The sequence below is a fragment of the Pristis pectinata genome, chromosome 18, assembly GCF_009764475.1.
Source record: "Pristis pectinata isolate sPriPec2 chromosome 18, sPriPec2.1.pri, whole genome shotgun sequence".
Taxonomy (NCBI): domain Eukaryota; kingdom Metazoa; phylum Chordata; class Chondrichthyes; order Rhinopristiformes; family Pristidae; genus Pristis; species Pristis pectinata.
The window spans coordinates 19,496,640-19,519,320 of NC_067422.1; the positions used below are offsets into that span (position 1 = coordinate 19,496,640).

General features: G+C 37.2%; 1 protein-coding gene across 3 annotated transcripts in view; it reads right to left on the reverse strand.

The window, feature by feature from the left end:
- The window catches only part of LOC127579784 (casein kinase I), a 37,487-nt gene that overhangs the window by 6,095 nt on the left and 8,711 nt on the right, over nucleotides 1-22,681 (reverse strand). For 2 of the 3 annotated variants that reach the window (XM_052032709.1, XM_052032710.1), the window contains exons 2-8: nucleotides 18,271-18,381; nucleotides 14,523-14,671; nucleotides 13,091-13,319; nucleotides 12,397-12,567; nucleotides 9,068-9,216; nucleotides 7,776-7,944; nucleotides 5,403-5,542 (exon numbers count right to left, since the gene is read on the reverse strand). In XM_052032709.1, the coding sequence (XP_051888669.1) occupies nucleotides 5,403-5,542; nucleotides 7,776-7,944; nucleotides 9,068-9,216; nucleotides 12,397-12,567; nucleotides 13,091-13,319; nucleotides 14,523-14,671; nucleotides 18,271-18,381 (1,118 nt within the window). Of the gene's footprint in view, nucleotides 1-2,197; nucleotides 3,717-5,402; nucleotides 5,543-7,775; nucleotides 7,945-9,067; nucleotides 9,217-12,396; nucleotides 12,568-13,090; nucleotides 13,320-14,522; nucleotides 14,672-18,270; nucleotides 18,382-22,681 lie in introns of those variants that run through there. The other variant, XM_052032712.1, reaches the window with a different exon arrangement.

The following is a 22,681-nucleotide window of genomic DNA, read 5'->3' on the forward strand; positions in this document are numbered from 1 at the left end:
ATTCCTCAACTACATGTTGACAACATCATGTGAAACACTGCAGGCTCCACTCCCACCACATCACTGTACATCTTCCACTACTTTATACTACTGGCCTTTACTCTTAAACATCCAGCACTTAGAGCTGAAATTTCTTCCAATTAAACACTGGGAAAGATTGAAACAGTTTGCCAAATTCTTTTGTACAAGCCCAACCCAATCACCTCTGACTAAGCCATAGTACACAAGATTGGCATCTCTGAGATGAACTTTCAACATAATGTCCACACCATCATCCGTTGCTCAATACTGTTCATCCATTTCCACATCCATGTCTTCCTGTCACCTGAACCCTCATCCACAGGACTACCAAACAAGACAGCAATTGCTTCCACTATTGCTTGCTTCCTCAGCCACCAATAATTCACTGTCCAAGAATGAGAATAATCTAATTTTTGCCACTTGTAATCCAAGTTTCACCATCTTGTTCACCAACTCAATCACTACAGTAGCTCAAATTTGAGTTTCTTAATCTTGTACTTAAACTTCTCCATGGCTTCTCCCTATCTGCCCTCATACCCACCTCCATCTCCTAGAGAACAACCCCCTTGATTGATTTTTTGATCACCCATACTGTGTTTTGGTCTTAATTATATTTGTTTGATTACATTCCCACAAAGGTTATTATAAATGTAACAGCAATGACCCAAGGCAATCGAAGACAATTTGAATAGCTTTCGAATGTCGAAAGCTTGGTGTTAAAGGGAAAACTAAAGAAAGTTAAAATGCATGAGATATAATTTGGTAACACAAGATAGAAAGATCTGGAGAGGTAGCAAAGAGTTGATAATTTTCTGTGATAGATAAACATCTTTAAATAAGCTCAGCTTCAATGGAGCTTAACAGCAAAGATGCTACAATGGAAAACAACTATATGTCGTTATCATAAAATCATCTCACTATTTGTTGATAGTATATTCTTCTATGACCACATTGCTTTTAGAAGTCTGTGACTGTGTTCTAAAAAAGTTCATCCTCAGCTTTGTGCAGCAAAGTCCTATCCTTGTTTATAGGAAACATGATGTTATTCATGGCATTGTAGAGAACATTTTCTCAGCTACAACAGCAACTAATAACCTGTTTAATACTTGAATATTATGATGAACAGTCTTCAAATTACTGTAGAAATTCATGACTCAGGAGGCGATTTGACCCACTCCCCACCATGACCTGTCTTACCTAATACCAGTTTCTAACTCTTGGTCCTGTATGTTAGATCATTTCAAATGTCATATAGGATATAAATGTTTAACTCTTGAGCTTTGATGTGCTCAAATTCAAAAAAATTGGGAATAGGAGACAATAAAAATAGTCTTAGATTAGCAAAATTAGGATAATTAGTAGTCAGAATCCAAACTGTTAAATCTTTTTAATAGGGGCTTGGTAAAAAAGTTCCCTATAAATGCAAGCCAAGTAATAGCAAATGTTTCAGGACAATAAATAAATCCCACTTTTTCCCCTAAGCTAATACTATACGCCTGAATCTTGAGCTTGTCCACCTGTGATATGGATAAAGCGCCTTCTTTTTGTGCTTTGAATTATGTGACAAGGACATTCACGTTCAGAAATCATTTCAGCATTGCATAATGTGCAAGCAGACTTCATTCTGACTGAAGCACAGATCACTAGCAGAGAAGCACAGATCACCAGCCTACACACAGAGCACACTTGTTACACCACAAGCCAAATCAGCCTGGCTGCTGCAAACCCGAAACTGTTGCAATGCACTTTTCCGTTTTCATGAAAATAATCCAGACACTGGAAGGTAAGAGATGGTATCAGCTCCATATTAGTGGTCTGTACGCAAGTGGGGAGGGAAATGAGGAAGATGCACAATCTTCAAGGAAGACTTAGAAGTGCAAAATTTTGTCATAACTATTTCCAAATGCAGTTGGTGACTTAAGTTTTTAATGTTAAAGTTTGTTTAAGGAACTTTTTTTTTAAGCCTGTTTGACAAATGAACATTCATAAAAAGAACAGTCAAGGTGCTATTTGTATAAAAATCAAGAAATCATTCAAAAATTTAAATTACTAGGAAGTTAACATATCATATTGGACATAAGCTTTCATTGTATGAATGGATTATTTTTTTAAAAATTAGATTTCTTATTTTTGGCACCAGTGGGCTATAATTTCACTTTTACAATTACCAGAAATGTATCCTCACAACCTCCAACGTAATTCATCCAGAAACATCTGTAAAGGAAAATCAGATGATACACAATGTCTATTTATTTCATCACCTGGAAAGACAAGTCATATTTGACATGTTTTGAGGTGGGTGCGAAAGAGAGAAAAAACACAGATTGGGTAAATAGCTTCCGGCTCTCAATACCTCCTCCCAATCAGGACACTAAGCAACTTCCTCTAATGTGCATAGCTTAGTACAGTACACAATTTCATCAACATTTGCTCATAACTTCCCACTCCCCATTAGTAAATGTCAGAAGTGACGACTTTTAAATTTTAACCACATACATAATAACTAACAAAAGAAAGGCTGCATGGTTCAGTTCAACAATACTCAAAGCCACTGACATTCTATTTTTTGAAGACTGTTGCCGCAGTGTGTAGAAGGGCAACAAACAGGGATAATTTAGTTTTGATGCACCACAGTGAATTCATCTGAGGCAGTGATTCCCCTCTCCAAACAAATGTTACACAAAATGAACTTTCATATTTTCATTAACAGAGCTCTCAAATTACATCCATGCTTGAAACTTGAGATGAGAGCTTTTGCAGAAATGCAAGATCTCACACTGGCGGTCCATCTTGTAGGAGTACAGATTTTCCTTGTGACCTTACTTATTTTCAACCACTTCCTACTTTTGTTTTAAAAACAAAACAAGGTTGGCTGCAAAGGGAATACAGAAGAAAAAGGAACTGAACAAATGATCTAAGAAACTTGGCTACAAAAATAAGCCAACTCCTCTAGAGCCATTATTCTATATTAAAAATGAACATAATACTTCCCCAAATAAGGCCTAAGCACTGATTTTGTCTCAATACTTTATTTTTTAAAAAATTATAACCAATTTAAAACAATGGCTTACTAAAAAATAAATTAAGGTCATAAACTTCACACCAAAAAATGCTCTCGAATTCATAGCAATTCTTCAAAACATTCGCTTTCAAAGTACATCAGTTACTTGTTACAACAATTTATAGGTTGCTGAACACAAACATTAGATTCCCAAAGCTTCCTTCTTTCTTCCACAAAATGCAGCGGAACACTTTGTCGAACCATTACAGGTACTTGTCACCGTTCTTGACCTTGTACAAGTCTGTAAAATTATGCTAACAGAAATGCTTGTCTTATGGTGTGCACATTCATGCTTCCATGCAAGTGTGACTGTGTGCATGCAGAGGGAAATTGTTTTTTGATTACTCATTGAGTGTTGTGAACACAACAGAATTGTAAGAAGTCTGTGTGTTTATGAGAATGTAAAGGCTAACCAAATAATGCAGACACTGAAAACTAAAATTTCTGATAAAATATACGTAAACTGCAAGAGTGAGTGAATGATAATGGACCTGATACAAAAGCAAAAGAAAGGTCTTCAGTCACTTTAATGTTACTTTTTTAAAAAAACATGTTGATATTGAGAGGTTTCTTTTTATTGTTACTATATGATGCAAGAACAATTCCTGTTTAATGATCTTCACAAATGTAGGACCTTGAATAAAGAGAAAGACATGCTTCAGAAGTGATAGGTAGCAGAGCAATGGGAATTCATTTATGCACAATTTAAAACTAATTGCTACTGGCTTAAGATCCAACATTTTATACATTAACTTGTGTTAAGTTATTCAGGCACTATGACAATGCCAATAATTACCAGAGCATAATAAATGTACCTGACATAGCAGCTGATTTCACTACTTTTTTGTTGCATTGACAAGTCTTTCACAATGTGCTTCTGTGACATCTCGGTATTCTTTGAGAATAACCAAGGGGACAAAAGTAACCTGCCACAACTGGTTCAGTCATGGGAGATCAATACTTGGAATGAGAGAGGGCAAGATCATCTTCGTACTTGCAATTCAACAAAATCAACATTTGAGTTGAATGTGTGGGGAAGAATAAAGACAGAAAAGCTTTTATTGATGGTCAGAGAAATCAATTAACAGCAGACCATGTCCTGATTCGGGATAGCATGGATTCAGATATTGGCCCCATATTAAATTACATTGCTGGTCGGAATTGCAAAGGTACAACTTTAATTCCACAATGTGGAAGCATTATTAGTGTCATGAAGAGAGATTGAAAACAGAAATTTGAATCTGAATACTTCATGAATAAATGGGATAGATCAAAACAGGGTTATATTTTATTTAATATTCTTGGTCTAATCTCAGTTACCCTTTTTCGAAGTTCTATTCAATATGGATTCCAAAGCTTGGCATGCATATGTAATATCCTAATCCTTAAGGGATCACGCTCTTTGTTGACACCCAAGGTAACAATTTCTGATATCCAAACATTCAATAAGATGACACAGTCAATCAAAGGAAACCTTCTTCATTTCCTGTACTTATAAATATTTTTGTTTTTCTGTTCCTTCCGGTGGTTGTCAAAGTTGGTCTAAGTATCAGGGACCGGTATATACATACCTTTCACTTTGATCTATTTGTTAAAGTTGGTTTAAAAGCTAATTTTACCATGACTAAATTTGTATATATAGGGATGGTGAGTGAAACATAACTATGCTTAACTTCTCAAGAAGAAATACAAACATAACAAATGTATGAAATTACAGATGGTCCCTGTGTTAAGGCAGGTTGGGTAATGGAAATTCACCCTTGCGGAATTCACAAATCCCTACCAAAAAATCTGGGATACAATAAAAATTCACTCTTATAAAATTTGAGAAGAATAAAGCAACCTTGCTCCCCTGTAATGCGGAGGGTCACCTGTACACTAAATAACTGTCCCATCAGAATGTAGAAAGAAAAATAATTCAAGCCTCCATCTAAATTTGCAGAAAATTTTCTTCAATTTAAAAGGTTGGCATTACTGATAAGGGTGAAATTTACTGTCTATCCTGGTTGCCTTGTATAATTAAGTGGCTTACCGGGCTACTTGAAAAGGCCAGGAGTTAACCTTGCTACCATGGGAGGCACATGTAGACTAGCAAGTTTCTTTCCCCAAAAGACACAGGTGAATTAGTTGGGCAATTACAAAAATCTTAACAGATCCTTGATCACTTTTATTGATAGCTGCTGCTTTTTATTTCTAATTCCTTCTGCATTAAGTTGGCCAAAGCATTATCTAAAGCCAACAGAATTTTAAAAATCTCAAATCAACAAGAAAATGCATCATATTCAATTTGAAGTTTCGTAAGGAACATTAAGGAACATACCTGTGATGTTGACATTCGTGATGTGTCCTGACGTCCAGTTAAATCTGTTGAGGAAACATTAACAGCAGCGCCACGATGTAACCTCATGCTCACTTTCCGCTCCCGTTCCATGCCAGAGACAGGGCGTGGAGATGTATTAGCTGAAGAATAAATGGCAAAACATCAATTACAACCTTTCTTACTTTGCAGGCGTGAAAAAATCTCATGCTCATTTTGCCCAGTGAGTGTGTCCAAGTTTGTTAAGCTGAAGTATTTACAGTTGAGCACCAGTAACATTTCTAAGGAAGTATCTTAAGATAATTGTCAAGCCCATTCTCTAATTGTGGAGTAAATGGTACACATTGCTATTTTGAAAACCCATTTCAAAATACTCCATATACAAACTTATGTTTCACATGAATGATTTTAATGTCTCTAATTCAATACAGGAATCAAAATTTCAATTAAAGCATCCTACTGCAAATGATCAAAAGTTCAGCGGCAATTATATACCATACATTTAATTACATGTTATTTTAGATACCAGTATTGGATTTAGACCGGCTTATCAAACTAAGCCCATATCAGTAACACGAGCTAACAACATAGGCTCAAAATATTCACAAAAGATTGATGTATTTCTCTTGTAAAATACAGATGGGGCATTTTGAAAATGGAGGTCTGCAAAATTACTATGAATGCAATTTAAATTCACAACTGAAATATGTGAAATCTCTCTAATTCACATCAAACTTAAAATTTTAAAAAATGTCAAGTAGCAATGTCTCAACAAGGCAGCTGCAGTAGACTCCCTTGGTAGAGCTGTGAATGGCAATTTTTGCCATTCCCTGCAATTCCCTTTCTCAAAGGTGATGAGCTGCTATCGGGCAAAGCCATAAACAACTGTATCCAATGGCTGCCTACACGATATAAATGTGTAAATTTCATTAGACCTTTCTTCAATATCTTGGCAATACACAAACTGTCTTGAAAAGCATCACAATTAGGAAGCACAGATTCTATTGTATTCTTGGGGTTGAAGCAAGGTGATGGAGAAGCAGAAATGGTATTTGAAATCCCGTGCAGGTAGGAACTTTAAAAAGCTTAACTTCAGGATGGCATACAGTGGACAGTGTATGAATACCAAAACACAATGTATTAGCCAGAAAGACAAGGAAACCAATGGTGCTTGAGTGTAGGGAGGAACAAGTTTAAAGGAAGGAAGTGGGTAGGAGGAAGAGCTACTGGAGGCAACGTGATATATTATTGTAACAAATACAAAATGGAATCGGGCAAGAGCCGAGTCACAAGTGTGGATTAGAAAGGAGATGCCCAAGGAGTTTGGATAGGTAAATGCTGTCAAATGATCAACAGGAATTAAAAATGATGAGGACCAAGTTAAGTGCATAAAAATAAAGTCATGTATGATTTCAGCTGTGATTCTTGTTAATGGAAGTGAGGAAAAGGCTGAAGTTAAATCCATAAAGAACAGAGGCAAAGGCAAAATAGAGCAATGTAACCACTTGGAAAAAAAATGCAAGTTCCTCACATCGACTCAGGTGTAAAAACTGTGGAAAAAAAATTCTAATAACCTTTGCAGAAAAGAAATGAGTTTCTCTGAACTTTTCTCCATTAGAAGTCATTATTTCCACTTACGGCACAAATCTCCCACGTAGTTAATAAATATATTTTCTTGCCAGTTGTGAACACACAATGCTGGACAACACGCTCCAAGTGTAAGTAAGTAATTGGCATTGACTAGGACCAAGGACTTGGGTACAGTTCTCTGCTTTGGTAATATTGGGGGTTGGTTCTAGTCTGGTGCAATAGGAGGACATTAAAGAACAAACAACTACTGTAGGTCTGAAGATTGACAATATGATTGTCCTGTTATCAAGTGTTCCTGTGATGGAGGAAAAATAGTGGCACCATAAGATTGTAAAAGGGAGGCCTGAAGTTTGCCTCAATTGTAGGCTAATTCCATGCGAGATGTGATTCATTGGTAGACCTCTGGTATGTCGGCAGTGAAGGGCAAGAAATTCCCACATGACAGTATTTGGGAGTTTCTAAGTAGTGATTCCTAACCTTGGCCTCAAAAAATGCCTGACAGGTATTGTAATGCATATTCTTGGCACAGTTCGTGCCAGTATTCCATCCTGTACAACCCTTTAGTGTCCCTAAAGCTCAATTTGTGCTTCTAATTTTTTTTTTGACAATGAGACCTTAAGTATGAATACGTATTAAAAGATGCAAGGCTACCATATTTTTAGAACAATGCAAATTAAAATTGAATTGCATAATAAAACTTCAAGATTATGATCCACAGAAAGCTGGAGCTGACTCAAACTAACATTCTAATGGCTGCTTCTGAAGTAAATTCAGCTAATGACTTGCCAGTATGAGATGTGGGTGTAAGAGGTGTCTGTGGTGCCACTTCCTGATTTCCTCTCAGTCTTCCAGAGGCAGTTGAGGGTAATCCACGAGCTGCTGGATTTCGACTGTGCCTCATTCTTTCCTCACGTTCCCTGCGTTCCCGATCTTCATCTGCTGCTCTGTTGGCCCCCTGAAATGAGGAGGGAAGAAACCTTATGCAAAAAAAAAGTCAATCAATTCCCTTTGCAGAAATTAACTAAGTAATCTAACAAGTGACTTGTTCAGCATTATCCTATCTCGTTTATAAAGACATCTGAAAATAAAACTGAACTGCTTAGTAGGCTGGGCAGCATCTATAAAAAGATAAACAAAGCAGGTCAATGATTAATTCATCAGAACTAGGGAAGTTTACAACAAAATAAATAAACTTTAAGAAATTACAGAATCAAGAAAAAGAGGAGGGGAAGAATGAAAGGGAATATCTGTGAAAAGCAGGACAGAACGACAAATGGAAGGTTTTGATTCAGTAAGAAATAAAAGACATCAAAGCTGAAACAAGAAAAGCAGAATCATTATCAAGGTTGTTGTTGGAAAAATCTAAAAAATCTAAAAGAGAAGGTATATATGATGTAGTTTCCAAAGGTTGTTGAATATGTAACAAGAGACATGAATCCAGAATTATTGAGATGAAAATGAACAAGTGAATTTAAACTTTCTCCCCCCCACTTCAAGCTATGAAAGGCATGAACACTTTACCAAAAATAATTGCAGGCGCAAATTAAAAAAAGACATTTACATAATTGAAAAGAATGAGGAAAGAGGATTGCAAAAGATAGTTATACACTTAGCAAAAGCATGAGTGGGTTAATGGCCTTCTATGCACTAACCTTTATGACTTTGGTTAAAAGAAAAGGACATTTATTTAAGCACAGAAAGCATCTAACAACAAGGTACAAGAGCACTCTGCTCTTCTGTGTTAGCAAGGGGTCTTAAATCAGAACCAAAGAAAAGCTTGAGGGGCTCAGATGAATACTATTTCTCCTGAGGTTGCATTCCCCTCAACACTCCAAGTGCTGCTGGAGATCATACATTTAAATTCTGCAGTGAGGCTCAACCCACACACTTAACAAGAGACTGAAATGCTTTTAACCACCCTGATCCAAATAATCATTAAAAGTCCCAAAACCAAGAAAGACTGCTATATTTGTTAAACAGATTATCAACTGGTAATGAAGTACATTTCTAATGCCAAAGTAGAACTGAATATTTATGAAACATATAGAACAGTTGTCTTAAACACAAATTATACGTACAAACTTGAGCATGTTCCAGTCAAAGACATAGTCATAGGAGAAGCCTTGTCGGTGGAAGAGGTTTCGAAATAATTGCCTTAAGTAAGAGTAATCTGGTTTGTCATCAAAACGCAGGGAGCGGCAGAAGTTCAAGTATGTGGCAAACTCGGCTGTGGGGAAATGGGAAAAAGGAACAGTAAATTGGTTACATTCCCAAACTTTGTGCTACATACCAACATCTTGCTGATGTAATGGGCTCAGAATTAACTTTCATACTAAATATTGTCTGACAAATGCAAGATAATCAAATAGGGTCAAATTTACATTAGTTAGTTACTATCAAATCTACAAAGCCTGTCAAATCTATCTGAAATGCGAGTTACACTTCATGTTTAGAGTAAATTAGTGGAAATATTATTTACAAGATCTCCAAAGTTCAAGAAATAATAGTACCCTTTCCCTACAACAAAGGGATAACAATGATATGATGATATTGGGGTGGGGGGGGGGGAGAAAGAGGGGTTGGCATTTAAAGGAAGCAAGTTCAAGTAAAAGGCAAACTTTTGTACGAGTATTACAAAATGTAGCAATTCTAATTTAAAATCTAGTGAAAATCTGCACAAGTTTCTCTCCCCATTGGGTTCTAGTTACTATGTGAGATGGAGTCAGTCAATATAACAAATCTGTTCTAGATAATTCTGCTGTTACTCCTTCAAAAGGTGCTGATCTGGGTCAGTTTTCTGAAACCCTTCCATCATAGAGAGGGTAGTGGTGGAGGGGTGTTGTTCTGACTGGAGCTCTTACTTGTGATACAAATAATTTGGACAAAAATGTAAGTGGGCTGATTGGCAAGTTCGCAGATAAACGAACATTGTCAGAGATGTGGATAGTGAGGAAGGTTGTCAAAAGGTTCAGCAGCATGTAGATCAGTTGGAAAGCTACTTGACCTCACCTTCACTAATCTATTGTGGCATATGCATCTGTCCACAATAAATGAAGAAAAAACTGCAGATGCTGGCAATCTGAAATAAAAACAGCAAACACTGGAAAAATCCAGCAGATCAGGAGCATCTGTGGGAGACTGTCCACAGATAATAGTGATAAAAGATGAAGTCCCAAGGACAACATTCATCCTGTGTGGCATTAATGCTGCACTGAAAACAAAGGAATTCAAAAACGTGCATCTGAGGACCTCAGCAACGTACATCAAAATGTGTAATCTCATGGCCTGGCATAGCCCTGATTTTATTGTTACGATCAGTCCAAGGGATCCATCCTGGTTCAATGAGTGCAGGACATGCCAAGAGCAGTTTTAGACACCCATCAAAATTATGTGCCAAGATCTGCAACACAGCAAGCTAAACTACAAAATACTGCATTTTAACGATAAAGCCAAGTGATCAACAGATCAAATTAAAGCTGATGAAGAGTCTTTGACCTGAAACGTTAACTTTTTTTCTTCCCACAGAGGTAGCCTGATGTGCTGAGTATTCCCAGCATATTTCTGTTTTATTTTCAGAGTTCCAGCATTTGCAGAATTTTTGATTTTCTAATTTAAGCTCTGCAGTTCCACCACATCTAGTCATCAGAGATGACAGATAATTAAACAGGAAGGGGCAACTCCAAAGACATCCCTATCTACAATCACAATGAGGCCCAGCAAGTTACAGCCAAGGCTGAAGCAATCACAACCATGTTTGGCTGAAGTGCTGAGTGGACAATTCATTTTGGCTTCTTCCTCAGAACCCCATCATCACTGATGCCAATCTTCAGCCAATTTATTTTACCCCACATGATATCAAGAAATGGAGCACTGGACACATCAAAGGCCATGGGACCAGACAACATGCCAGTTGTAGTAATGATGACATGTACTCCAGAACCAGCTATGCCCTTAGTCAAGGTGTTCCAGTGCAGTTCCAAAACTGAAATCTATGTGACAATGTGGGCACTTGCTCAGGTATATCTTGTTCACAAAAAGTTGCACAAATCCAATCCAGCTAATGTGTCCAGTCAACTAGCAACCAGAATCTTATCAAGTTTCACTTATTCACAAAAAACTTGATCATCAATGAGCAGTGCAGGTTTTGCCAGGACCACATAGCTCCAGACTTCATCCCAGCATGTGACTGAGTACGACATCAGAGGCCTGGTAAAAACTGACACCAATGGGATTCAAAGGGAATATACTTCAATGGTTGACAGTTGTGGCTGTTGGAGATCAATCATCCCAGCCCCAGGACATTACTACAGGCATTCCTTGCAGCAGTTTCCTAACCCAACCATCTTCAGCTGCTTTGGTGGAGAGGTCAGAAAGTGGGGATGTTCACAGACAAATGAACAATGTTCAATTTAATTTGCCTTCAGCAAAATAAGCGTCTACACTTGATTGTGGCAAGGTAGAGGCATTAATCCATCATGGATTGATATATGGAAATAACATTTGCACCACTAAAATGCCAGGCCATGAGCATCTTCAACACAAGAGAGCATAATCATCTACCCTTCATAATCAATGGCAAGTAATTCATCTTCAGTCACCCCAAAGTTTTTCTACAAAGAGTGTGACGGAATATTTTCCATTTGTCTCGAAGAGTGCAGTTCCAACAACACAGGCTCAACACCATCCAGGATAAATAAGCCTTTTGATCGATGCCCCATTTAACCCCTAAACATTCATTTCTTGATCACTGGTGCATTGTGGCTATAGTTTGTATTGACTACAATTACTTGTCCAGCTTACTCCTACAGTACCTCCCAAACATGTGACGTCCACCACTTTCAGGTTCCTTTCCAAGTTGCACAAGGATGGTTTGGAAATATATTGCTGTTGCTTAATCATCACTGGGTCTAAATCCTGGAAATTTCTGCACATCTGAACAATGGGAGTACCTTCATCGAAAACATTGTAGCAGATCAAGGCAGTAGCTCACCACCATCTTTTTCAAGGGCAATTAGGAATAGGCAATTAATACTGGCTTTACAGGAGACAAATACTGGATAAATACAGAGAGAATTTGGCAATGAATTACCTTGCAGGAGCTTGACCAAGAATGAATAGAAATTCACCTCACAAACAAAATTGTGTCATGTGATAGGCAGTCTGAGGGCTTCTTTCACAACCATCAATTTTCAGAAGCATCAAGTTATACCAGTTACTATGTTGTAATTGTGACTTACGGCTTACTTCCCAGAACTGATTACAACAAATTAGAATCATCCAAAAGAACAAGAACATTACAAATGGGCATTTGAACTTGGCGATTTACATAATAGTTCTCTACCCACACCACTGTTACACTGTCAAGTTCTTATGGTGACTTTGATCTTTACTTAATATTTCTACTTACATGAGTAACCTTTGCAGAGAACTTCAATAGGCGTTGACATTTTCTTTTCACTAATGCGCTCATACTTCTGCCTTTTTGTTGCTGCCTTTAGGCCTTGCCAAGGCAATGACCCCAGGTTAAAGTACATCAAAACATAGCCCAAAGACTCCAAATCATCACGTCGGCTTTGCTCTGGAAAAGAAATGTTCACATCAGTTTGGGACACTATTACACAGAACACAGAACAAGCTAGTTTTTAAACAACGTCTGCACCAAAAATTTGTATTTACAAACTGAATTTTCTTGGAAAAGATTACAGTGCAAAGGCTTTGGAGTTACCTGAAATTTTAAGCCCAGTTCATCCTAAAATTTACTAAATATATAATTTGTCAGGCAGAAAAAAAGATATGTCTATATAGTGCTTTAACAAAGTTTTTGGACATTTTCAAAATGCTTCATATAAATTAATTGCTCAGAAGTGCAACGACAGCATTATAAGCAACAAAAAAAAAAGCTTGTCATGCTTCATAATTCTATAAGACCTTGCATCATGGTACAGCGAGATAAATCATCATTCTCTGCTGATTGGTAAAAAAAATGTAAGGATTTGAGATCTTGTTACCATTTAAACATGTGCATAACATGCAAAGAATAATTACCAGAAATCCAAGCATTTCTAATGCACAAGATAACGCAGGAACACTAATTTGCCTACCTATTCCCAAATGTGTATTTATCGAGGCATATCGAGCTGTTCCTGTAAGGTTCTTATTTTCACGATATGGTATATGTTGATGTGTTCGTGCATCCCGGTACTTTTTTGCTAGCCCAAAGTCAATAATGTAGACTAGGTTGCCTTTCTTTCCCAATCCCATTAGAAAGTTGTCTGGTTTCACATCACGATGGATGAAATTTTTTGAATGAATGTACTCAATTCTGCTGATCTAAATAAAGAGGAAAAGGAGATTTGTAAGAGAAATGTCAGAGAGCCCTCCTTTTTTAAAAAATAAAATTGAATCATTAACCCTTGCATCCAACCCCTTCCTCATAGCTGGGAAAATGGGGGAGTCCATCCTTCAAGCTCCTGCTTTGGCAATACAGGAAGACTCGTTGAATGGCACAGGACTAGTAATCTCTTCCATCCACCTTCCCCCAATCCCTCCTATCAACCAATCCTATAAAAGGCAATGTAGGGACAAAAAAAAATTAACTCTGGATTCCAGCTGGGAGTCAAAACCCCAATCATGCAGCTGTTGAAGTGAGCTATTGTTACAAAATTCCTAATCCAATGCCATTATTAATATAAACAGGAACTGTTTTAAACTGAAATTATTCACTTAGAAACCTATTTTTCAAGCTTCACACTTCCTCTACCCGATCCAAAATTTACAATAGTAAATTTTCCTCTTTATCACTTTATGCCTTCCCTAACCATGCTTCCCCAGTCATTTAGTTTGCTCATTTGCAGATAATGCTGCAATTATGTTGGTTTACCAGCAGACTACAACAGTACAATGAAATGCAAAAGTTGAAAACACAAACAGAGCTGCCAGTATGACCCTTCTGAATTTTGAAACCAACTAATAGAAGTTCCTGCACTGTTAATTTTTGATGTTTGGAGAGCACAGCTGGAAGTGTCTGCTTTTTCATGACAATGGACCTCAAACCGTGCGTCTTTAACGTACATGGGAATCAGACTGGTATTGGACTCCCCAGAAATCCTGGCACTTCTGCATCAATGTTTACCCAAAACCATTTGCATTGATGCAAAAAGTGGTAACATAACTACACCTGTGCAGTCAATCAAGAGCCAGATGGGGTTCTTGGAGAGGAGTTCTTCCATCCTTGCTCCTTTTCTGGTCGAGAAGCAACCTAGCTTCCACTTAGCACTTTTCCACAGCTGAAACCAGGAACACAGATGGGAAACAGCAATCACAAACCCATCTTTTACCACTTGAAGCCCTACAGCACTACATTGTTTTTCACAAATCTTTTCACTCAATATATATTGACAGTTGCTGGAAAGAAAAATGTGTATTATATTGAAAATGGATGCAAACTGGGAAGGAGAAAAAGATTGCTTTTAGCCCTTTGTTGTCAATTCCACAAACATTCACACAAAAGCTACAAACAAAATTATTTCTTACCATCTGATCAGCAAGGAGAAGGACTGTCTTAAGGCTGAATTTACGAGAACAGAAGTTAAAGAGATCCTCAAGACTTGGTCCAAGCAGTTCCATCACCATCACATTGTAATCTCCCTCAGCACCACACCACTTGATGGTGGGGATCCCAACTATATAAGAAATAAATTTGAGTATAAAGAAAGCACAAAGAACTGTAATCCTGCATTCTTATTAACTTCAAAGAAATTAGTTTTTAAGTAAGGCTAAGGTTTGATTTTATTATTTGGCCATGAACATAGAAATCTGGCTCAATATTACAACTGTTTCAAAGTTTATTGAATTTTCAGGTAGTTATAGATAGCAATATTCAATACAGTTCAAAACTATGTTTACTTAGTTATTACTTTATTAGTTTTCTTGATTTCTGTTAACCAAATGATCCAAGTTAGGATGTAAAAAAAGAAACTGCTTAAAATTCAAACTACTGATTCCACCTTATTTGATAATTCAGCAAAAATGAAGGGAAAACTTAGACTCCAAGCACCAAATTGAACCAATGGCATTTTGCAACAATTAGTTAACAATTTATTACTACATTCTCTGATACAAGCTAACAGACACAGCTTTGCTCAGAGGTTGTGGTTGGGCATGCAGGAAATACTAGCATTTGTATGCTGCTTTTCATCACCTCAACGTATTCCAAAGAGCATCAAGGCTGATAAAAGGTTTTTCCAAAAGAGAGGCATTCTAGTAATGTAAGAAATGCAGGAGCTAAATGTACAGCAAGATCCCAGAACGTGATGTTGACTAGATGTTTTAGTCACTTGATTAGGGGAAAAACACGAATAACTCCACACTCTTAAAAATAGTTGTGTAGGATTTTTTTTAAAAAGTCTCCAATTGCATAGCACTCTTTCACTATCACATGGAAGTGACAACTTAAATTTAGTGCTCAAGTTTCTGCTTGGGACATGAATCCACATCTTTTGCTCAGAGGCAAGAGCATTTCCAATCAGGCACAGTTGAAACTGATGGCATGCAAATCAATGTTCTAAAATGGCTAGAATTTTTGTTGATTGTGTTTTTGTTGAATTTTTGTTTGTTGATAGTGCCACCTACTGTCAGACAAAAGCATTGAAGTATCAAGGGAAATGGCAGCCCCACATCCTGCAAGAACTAGCTAGAAAATAAATTTGCAAAAGCTTTCTAATATAACCAAAGACAAAATTATCTGTAGCTTCTTAAAATAAGATGGAGGAAACCAGCTCTTCAACATTCAATTTTTTGAAAACTCCGGCTAGTTTTAATTTTAAACCGTTGCTGGATCACTTCAAACATGATCTGCCATTTGCTTGTTACATCATCAATTTACAGGGTTCTAAATACATCACACAGGAGAAAGAAAATAGTCAGTTTGATATAGAATCATGATTCAACATTTAACCTTCTCACAATCCAACCTAACCCTTTGCACAAGATTCAAATTGGTTCCAAAAGTGGTTAAAAAAGAGGGGCAGTATTTACTCAATTTCTAAAGTCCACAAACACTTTCTCATACACTTTTGCAGCCCAAACGGTGTGTTTGTCCAAGAAACCTAATTATTTTGTTTAAATATAGTTCTTAACTTCACTGGATAAAATAAAATCTTTTGTGTGTAGAAGAAGGGTATTAAGGCACAACAAAATGTTAAACTAGTGCCACTTGTTTTGACCTAGCTCACTGTATTAAAAGGCAATTTTAACAATTGACAGAAGAACAGGAAAAACTTCCAGATAAATTTACATTGGTACGTATAACAAATTAAAATGTACAGACACACTTCTGAAAGCATTTATGACAATTTTAAATTTTTGATCACAAGGATCCATACTACAGTTTAGGAAAGCAAGATGAAAAGGACTCATTCTTAAAATTCTGCCTAGAATACTCATTTTCTAGGGAGACTGGTTTTAAACAGTTTTTATATTGTAGGAAGACCTGTGCTAGTGGTGTCAACTTCTGACATCTAGACCTTGTACACTAGGCCGCAGTCAGTCAGTCAACTTGGAAGTGAAATGAACAATTGAAAAGAAATAAACCTAGCAAAAAATTTTCCACAGTATAACTTGTTTAAAGTATTGAAATAACAAGGGAGTATTAGTTAAAAATTTGCTTAACCTTAGAGAAAACCATTAACCAAGAAATAAAAACAAAGTTGCACTCATTTATTTGCACCTTGTTTAACCGCAATCCCTATCCTAAACTCAACCGCAACTGAAGTCCAGTCTTTTCCTAAGTTTATTGCTGTTAAACTTCTAAATATTCAAATTTATAGTGTACATGCATTTATAAATAACATTTATATTATCCAACATTAATCGGCTGCTAAAATTTTGCCACATTTTCAAGTCATTAGATTCACATCAAATGAACAAACACATTGAATTTTTCTTAAAAACTTGTTCTTATGTTATTTAAAAAGAGCTGTGTCTAACAATAACAGATGGAGTTTATGATACAAAGTTTGCAGCCATAAATGTTAATTGCTTTGTATTATATTCGGTTATCTTATGCACAACCTGCTCAAGCACAGCAGAGTATTCGGGCAAGGTTCACTAAAGGAAGAACACAATTCGAACAGAGGAAACATAAATCTTCCACTTCCAGTGGGAGTGTTACACCACTTATTTTTCACAATTGCAAGCTGCAAGCCTGGCTTATTAAACAGCAACAAAACTATAAAAGACAATAACTGGGCTCTCCTCCCTGATCACGAATTCAGCATGATTACCCTACTCAAACTCACTACAGAAATTCATCCATGAACAACAGCCAGTGAACAATACTCAAAAACACTGGGTTACCAAGCAACAATACCCTAGCAAAGACTTCCGTGTAGCAGAAGAATATAAGAGAATAATCAGTGATAAATACTTGGTGCAAATGTTTCTGAGATAACTACAACCCAATACCAGATTAGCTGCTACAGATACACAGTTGCTTCCTTATGAAACTTTTTCATCTGAAAACAAGATGTCAATATCAAAGAATAAACAGTGATAATACCCCATTTATACTCTAACACAGCAAAAAATCTGGGTAAGCTATTTCCTTCTCTGAAATATTACAACCTGTTGATTAATCAGGTAAAATATAAAGAGCCTCATCCAGGTGATCAATTTTAGATTTAAGTGCTGTAGAATTTGGCATTCAAAAGGGGCAGGAGAATGCGACTATGAAAGAGGATCCAGAAGGCAATGCTGCAGGTACATCAGCCCTTGCACTCAACCAACAATTTTTTTTTACAACATGTGGACCTAAGACACTACAGTGTGGACATACATTCAGGCTGGGAATGAAAAAGAACATAATGGCAGTCGATACTGTTGTCAACAGTTGTGACCCAAGATGTACTGAACACATTTGCAACTTTGTGTACGGCATTCTTCTGTATTCACTGTGATAGCTAATCTAACATTCTTCTTCATTTATCTGATCAAATTTATTAACAAAGTCCTGCACAATCTGGAGCTAAGGATCAAAATCCTGTATGCAGTTAATTGGGCCACTGCAACAAAGCAGTTATGCTTGTATAGGCAGATGGTAAGCAGGCAAGTTGGGAGCTGGTAAAAGGAAAAAGTAACAAAATTACTTTTCACCATGAAATGGTTTCCTTTCAAGCATTTGTTATTGTAACTATCTTGCAGTGTGGCCATTTGAAGCACGAGCAAATTTAATACAACCACATAACTGAATGTAGAGAATGTAGAAAGTGAAGAAAACCCTTACCTCCTCCTTGCATCATTTTGTAGATCTTGCTCTCAATGTGCAACTGTGGGTGTTTGGTTTTCACACATTCCAGCTTGATGGCTACCTCCTCTCCTGCAGCAATGTCAGTTCCTGTAAGAAACAAACAAATCCTGACTTACATCAATGAAAGGCTTATACAGATCTCAGTAAGGAACACCACCATGAAGTCATAGTTGCTACCTTGAAGACAAGAGCATGTCCTCGATATAGCAGTGTGAAGCAACTTGCTAATGCAACACACTTGTCTTGAAGAGTTAACCAACTAATACAACAAATTTATCACTAAGGAACTCAAATCATCAGAAACTTGCAAAATGTAATCGGTTGTCCAAATGGAATTAGAGACCATCAAAATCCATAGCTCCATTGTTAGCTGACTACAAAGCAGATACACAACTTGGGCAGCAAATGTGATGAATATAGACAGTGATTCCCTATGTTTCTGTGTAGGGACTGCAGTACTTTCACTATTTACATAAACAGAGCTTATCCTACCTCAAGTCAAATGAGAGGGGGAAAAAAGCATTTGGTAAAAACAGAAAAAGTAATAAACTATTTGTGAAGCAGTTGTAAAGCAATGAACTACAAACAGGGGAACTTCATCAATTTCCCAAAACCAGAAATTTCCCAGCATTTCACATTTCAGTTGCTTAGCTATTCCTGAATAAGTCCAGCAAAATCATTACTAGAAGTTCTCGTCTTCTAAATGGTCTTCCATGGTGTGATTCTGGAGGGTCATTTGTCACTGGGTTATGAATGCCTGACTTATGGATACCCCTACATATGAATAAGCTCCCATAATATTAACAAATTCAAAAGTCTTATGTACATACATTCATTCTTATGTACTTATGAACTAGTTTCCCCCCTCTCTCTCTACTTTTGGCAATTATTCTTTCTTATCAGGTCTCACGTGCTTTTGATGCCATTCATTACAATACTGTGGACGTATGGTTACCATATCAAATGATTTTTGTGCATTTTCCAACTTAAGGACAAAATTGACTTATAGACGTCTGTAAAAACAGAACCCATTCAATATCTGGGGATGGTCTGTAAGTGGTCATTGTTAACGAAGGCACAAAATATTCCTGCGAGAGATCCCCAGAAAAGTATCCTTGATCTAATTATCAATTGTTTCTGCTAATTAACTGGCCTGATGCTGTGCCATTGTAATTCAAGTGGCAAGTTCCATTCCAATTTCTTCAATGATGCAGCATGCCTTGCCAGCTACAGTACACAGTGTCAATTAGTGACATTTTCACTAACTCCAAGAACCTTCATTTGATCTTCAAAAGCTTGACTACCAAGTTACTCACCATCAAAATCTCCAGGGGTGCTACTGATCAGAAGTTTAACAAGAGGCTCACCTCTCAACTCAACAGCTGCAATTCTGAAGTCAATATTGTGATGGAGTACTGACCACGTCTGAACAGTGCAACTGAAGCTACACTCACAGAGCTCAACTGCTCATAGAGAAACAAAACAGAACAATTTGCTTCATTCACTGCACTGTCAAACCCTTATTAGACCATATCACGATGGTTGCAGCCACCATTTCTGAAAAGAACTGCCAGTATTCAACTGTTTCCGAGGTGCTGAATAACAGGTGCCAGCATAACAGAACTCCATGGAATCCAATGGCAGGGCCTAATCAAATTATGCTGGGGACCCACCTTTCCCCATCCTAAAAATAAATCTGTATTTTTCTAATTATTTAGAGCAAATCATTTTATCCCCCCACATCTCCAATATTAAAGACGCTTATAAGCAAAGCCCCTGGCTTTGTCTACTGTCAGAGGCCACAAGGGGTGTTCCAGCAAGGGCCTGGCAGTGGTGGGGGGTGGGGGTGAGAGAGGAAGGGGAAATGGGCAGTGTCTCAGCAGTACACTGCCCGAGGATTTGCTGTTCCTGAGGCTTCATTACATTTGCTATTCTCCTCCTGGTTGTAGGGGGTGGGTAGCTCATTTGCTGCACTACCTATCATCTGCAGGTACACATCATCAACTCACCAAAGTCATGTCACCAAGAACATGAGCATCTCAAATTCTAGTTCTCAGGTCAAAATTCTAATCAGTACTTGTTAGTGATGATAATCAGATGTTGACAGAAAAGTGACAAGTTAGATGGATGCAACTAGTGATTGGTCTTCAGAGACTGGAAGATCTTTATTTTTTATCTAATATGTTGAGTATTTTGGTTTCTTAAAAAAAATCCCTTCTACCTGCTTGATGATACAAAAGCTCAAGTTAGCAAAGACCAGATTCAATATGCTCCATTGAACATGCAACATTTTATGAAAATCTAAAATAAAACTGTAAACAGCATAAGTGGTGGTAGGAAAGGAAGTTGTGGGTTGGTTTATACTTATAGCAGCCGATATCAAAAATGACTAACGTTTATGATAATGTGACCTTTAGAAGACTTTATTAAATGTAACAGGTTGAACATTCTTATTCCAATATATACAACGCAAACCGGAGCTTGAAATGTAACAGAACTGCCCTGTAACTAGTACAGTGGACGTAATATGTTTCTATTATATTGACATGAACTGCTAAGGACTCATAAGTTGCATAAAAGAACAACTTTTCAAAGTACTGCAGGGTCCAGAGAAAGCATTTGGAGTCTATGATGTTAAGAAAAAATGATGGTACTTATGAACATGCTGCTAGTAACAAAACTATCTTCCCAATTATGTCCAAACAACTTGATTTGGCGAAGTAAATGCACAGGTCCATGCATGCAAACCAGCTAGCAACAAGTATAGTAAAAGCTTGAGACCGTGTAAGTGCAATAATAGTGCATGCAGCGCCGGGAATGATAGCTTTCCTTTAACAATCTACTTAATATGGTGTTTAGACTGCTCTTGTTCATGATGCTTTTATATATCGCATCCTTAGTGGAAAAGCAACTGCAACATTAAGTTTATAGACTTGCTACAATGAAGAGCCCAGTTACTTCAATTTGAATTGAAAACTTTACTTAAAACCTAAGGCAAGGCAACATAAGTCAAACCAAGCTCTCTAACCGTATAGAATGCAAAAAAAAGGAACAAAAAATTGTTTTTAGCCAGTCAGCATCACATACTTCTGTGCTTCTAATAATTATACAGGGGGTCTCCATATAAGGGTTCCATTCCAGAGAACTGCCTCGACTGAATTTTCCTTAATTGGAAACAAACGGGGGGGCCTGATCTGCCGATTGCTGAGAAAGCTATCAGCAGTTCAATAAAAGAGGTGTCTCGGGGTTCGTAATGTTTGATCTCACCTGAATGAGAGTTTGGACAGGCAGTATTGGCTTTTTCTATGGGTGATCTCTGCATTGTTCTCTGGTGAAGAGATTTAAGTACTATACTCTGGGGGAATTTGCATAAAGTTGGATTTTCTAAAGTCCAGTCTTCCATAAACCAGAGACCCCTTGTATAACACACAGACCATGCTTTCGTAAAAATCTTTTCAAAGTGACACCAAAATCCCTTGCAATTAAGCATGCAGCAGCAAAGACCCTACTAAGTCATAACTTATGCCTTAAAAGGAATTCCGATGGGAAGTCAGCAAGCTACTCATTGGAGGCCAGGTGTTTCCCTACTGAGAGGGAGGGGAAAATCACAGGGCAAGTCACCTTGCATGTAAAGCCCCTATAATCTTATCTCAGGAGTTGCATTATCAAATGACTAGGAGCCAGTGGCATTCAATTTAAGTTGTCCCAGAAGGGGCATAATATAAAAAGGGAATAATTCATATATGGTAACAGTATCTTAGATAAATTCAGAGCTGTGAGCCAGTTCTCAACTAGTAATTTAAATAATCTAGTTGATTCAGGGCAGTAATACTGTAATAAAATGAATTAAATCTCTCCATAAAGAACTCCTATGGCTATTTAAAGCATACTATTCTTCTGGAAACATGCAAAAGCTTGAACTTTGCCTGCAGTGCACACAATGATCCATGTAATTTTCACTTTGTATTTGGAGACTAACTTTGTTTTAATGTTTGTCAGTGGTCTTGTTCTGTAATTTATTTTACCTAATAATCCAATAGCTTCATCCACCTTGTCCAAAAATATGTACTGGAAAACATTTAAAAAAAAGAACAATTTAACTATAATTTAATTTATAATTTACCATATGATTTGTCAAACCCAATCCAATGTTTCTAATGTGCCCCTTCATTGTTACCTAGATAAGTACATAATAAAATCCCTGGTCTCTTGAGAAACAGACACGTGCACTTCTATGGACTTCATGGGAGTTGTCACCAATTAGTCTGTGATTATCAAAAGTACATTGTTAGAATTAATTCTATGCTAGGTGTAATTGGGTGAAGATGATAAAGGCAGACAGAAGGTAAGTGGCTCATCAAAAGCTTAAAGTTGTTTCTGTATCTTC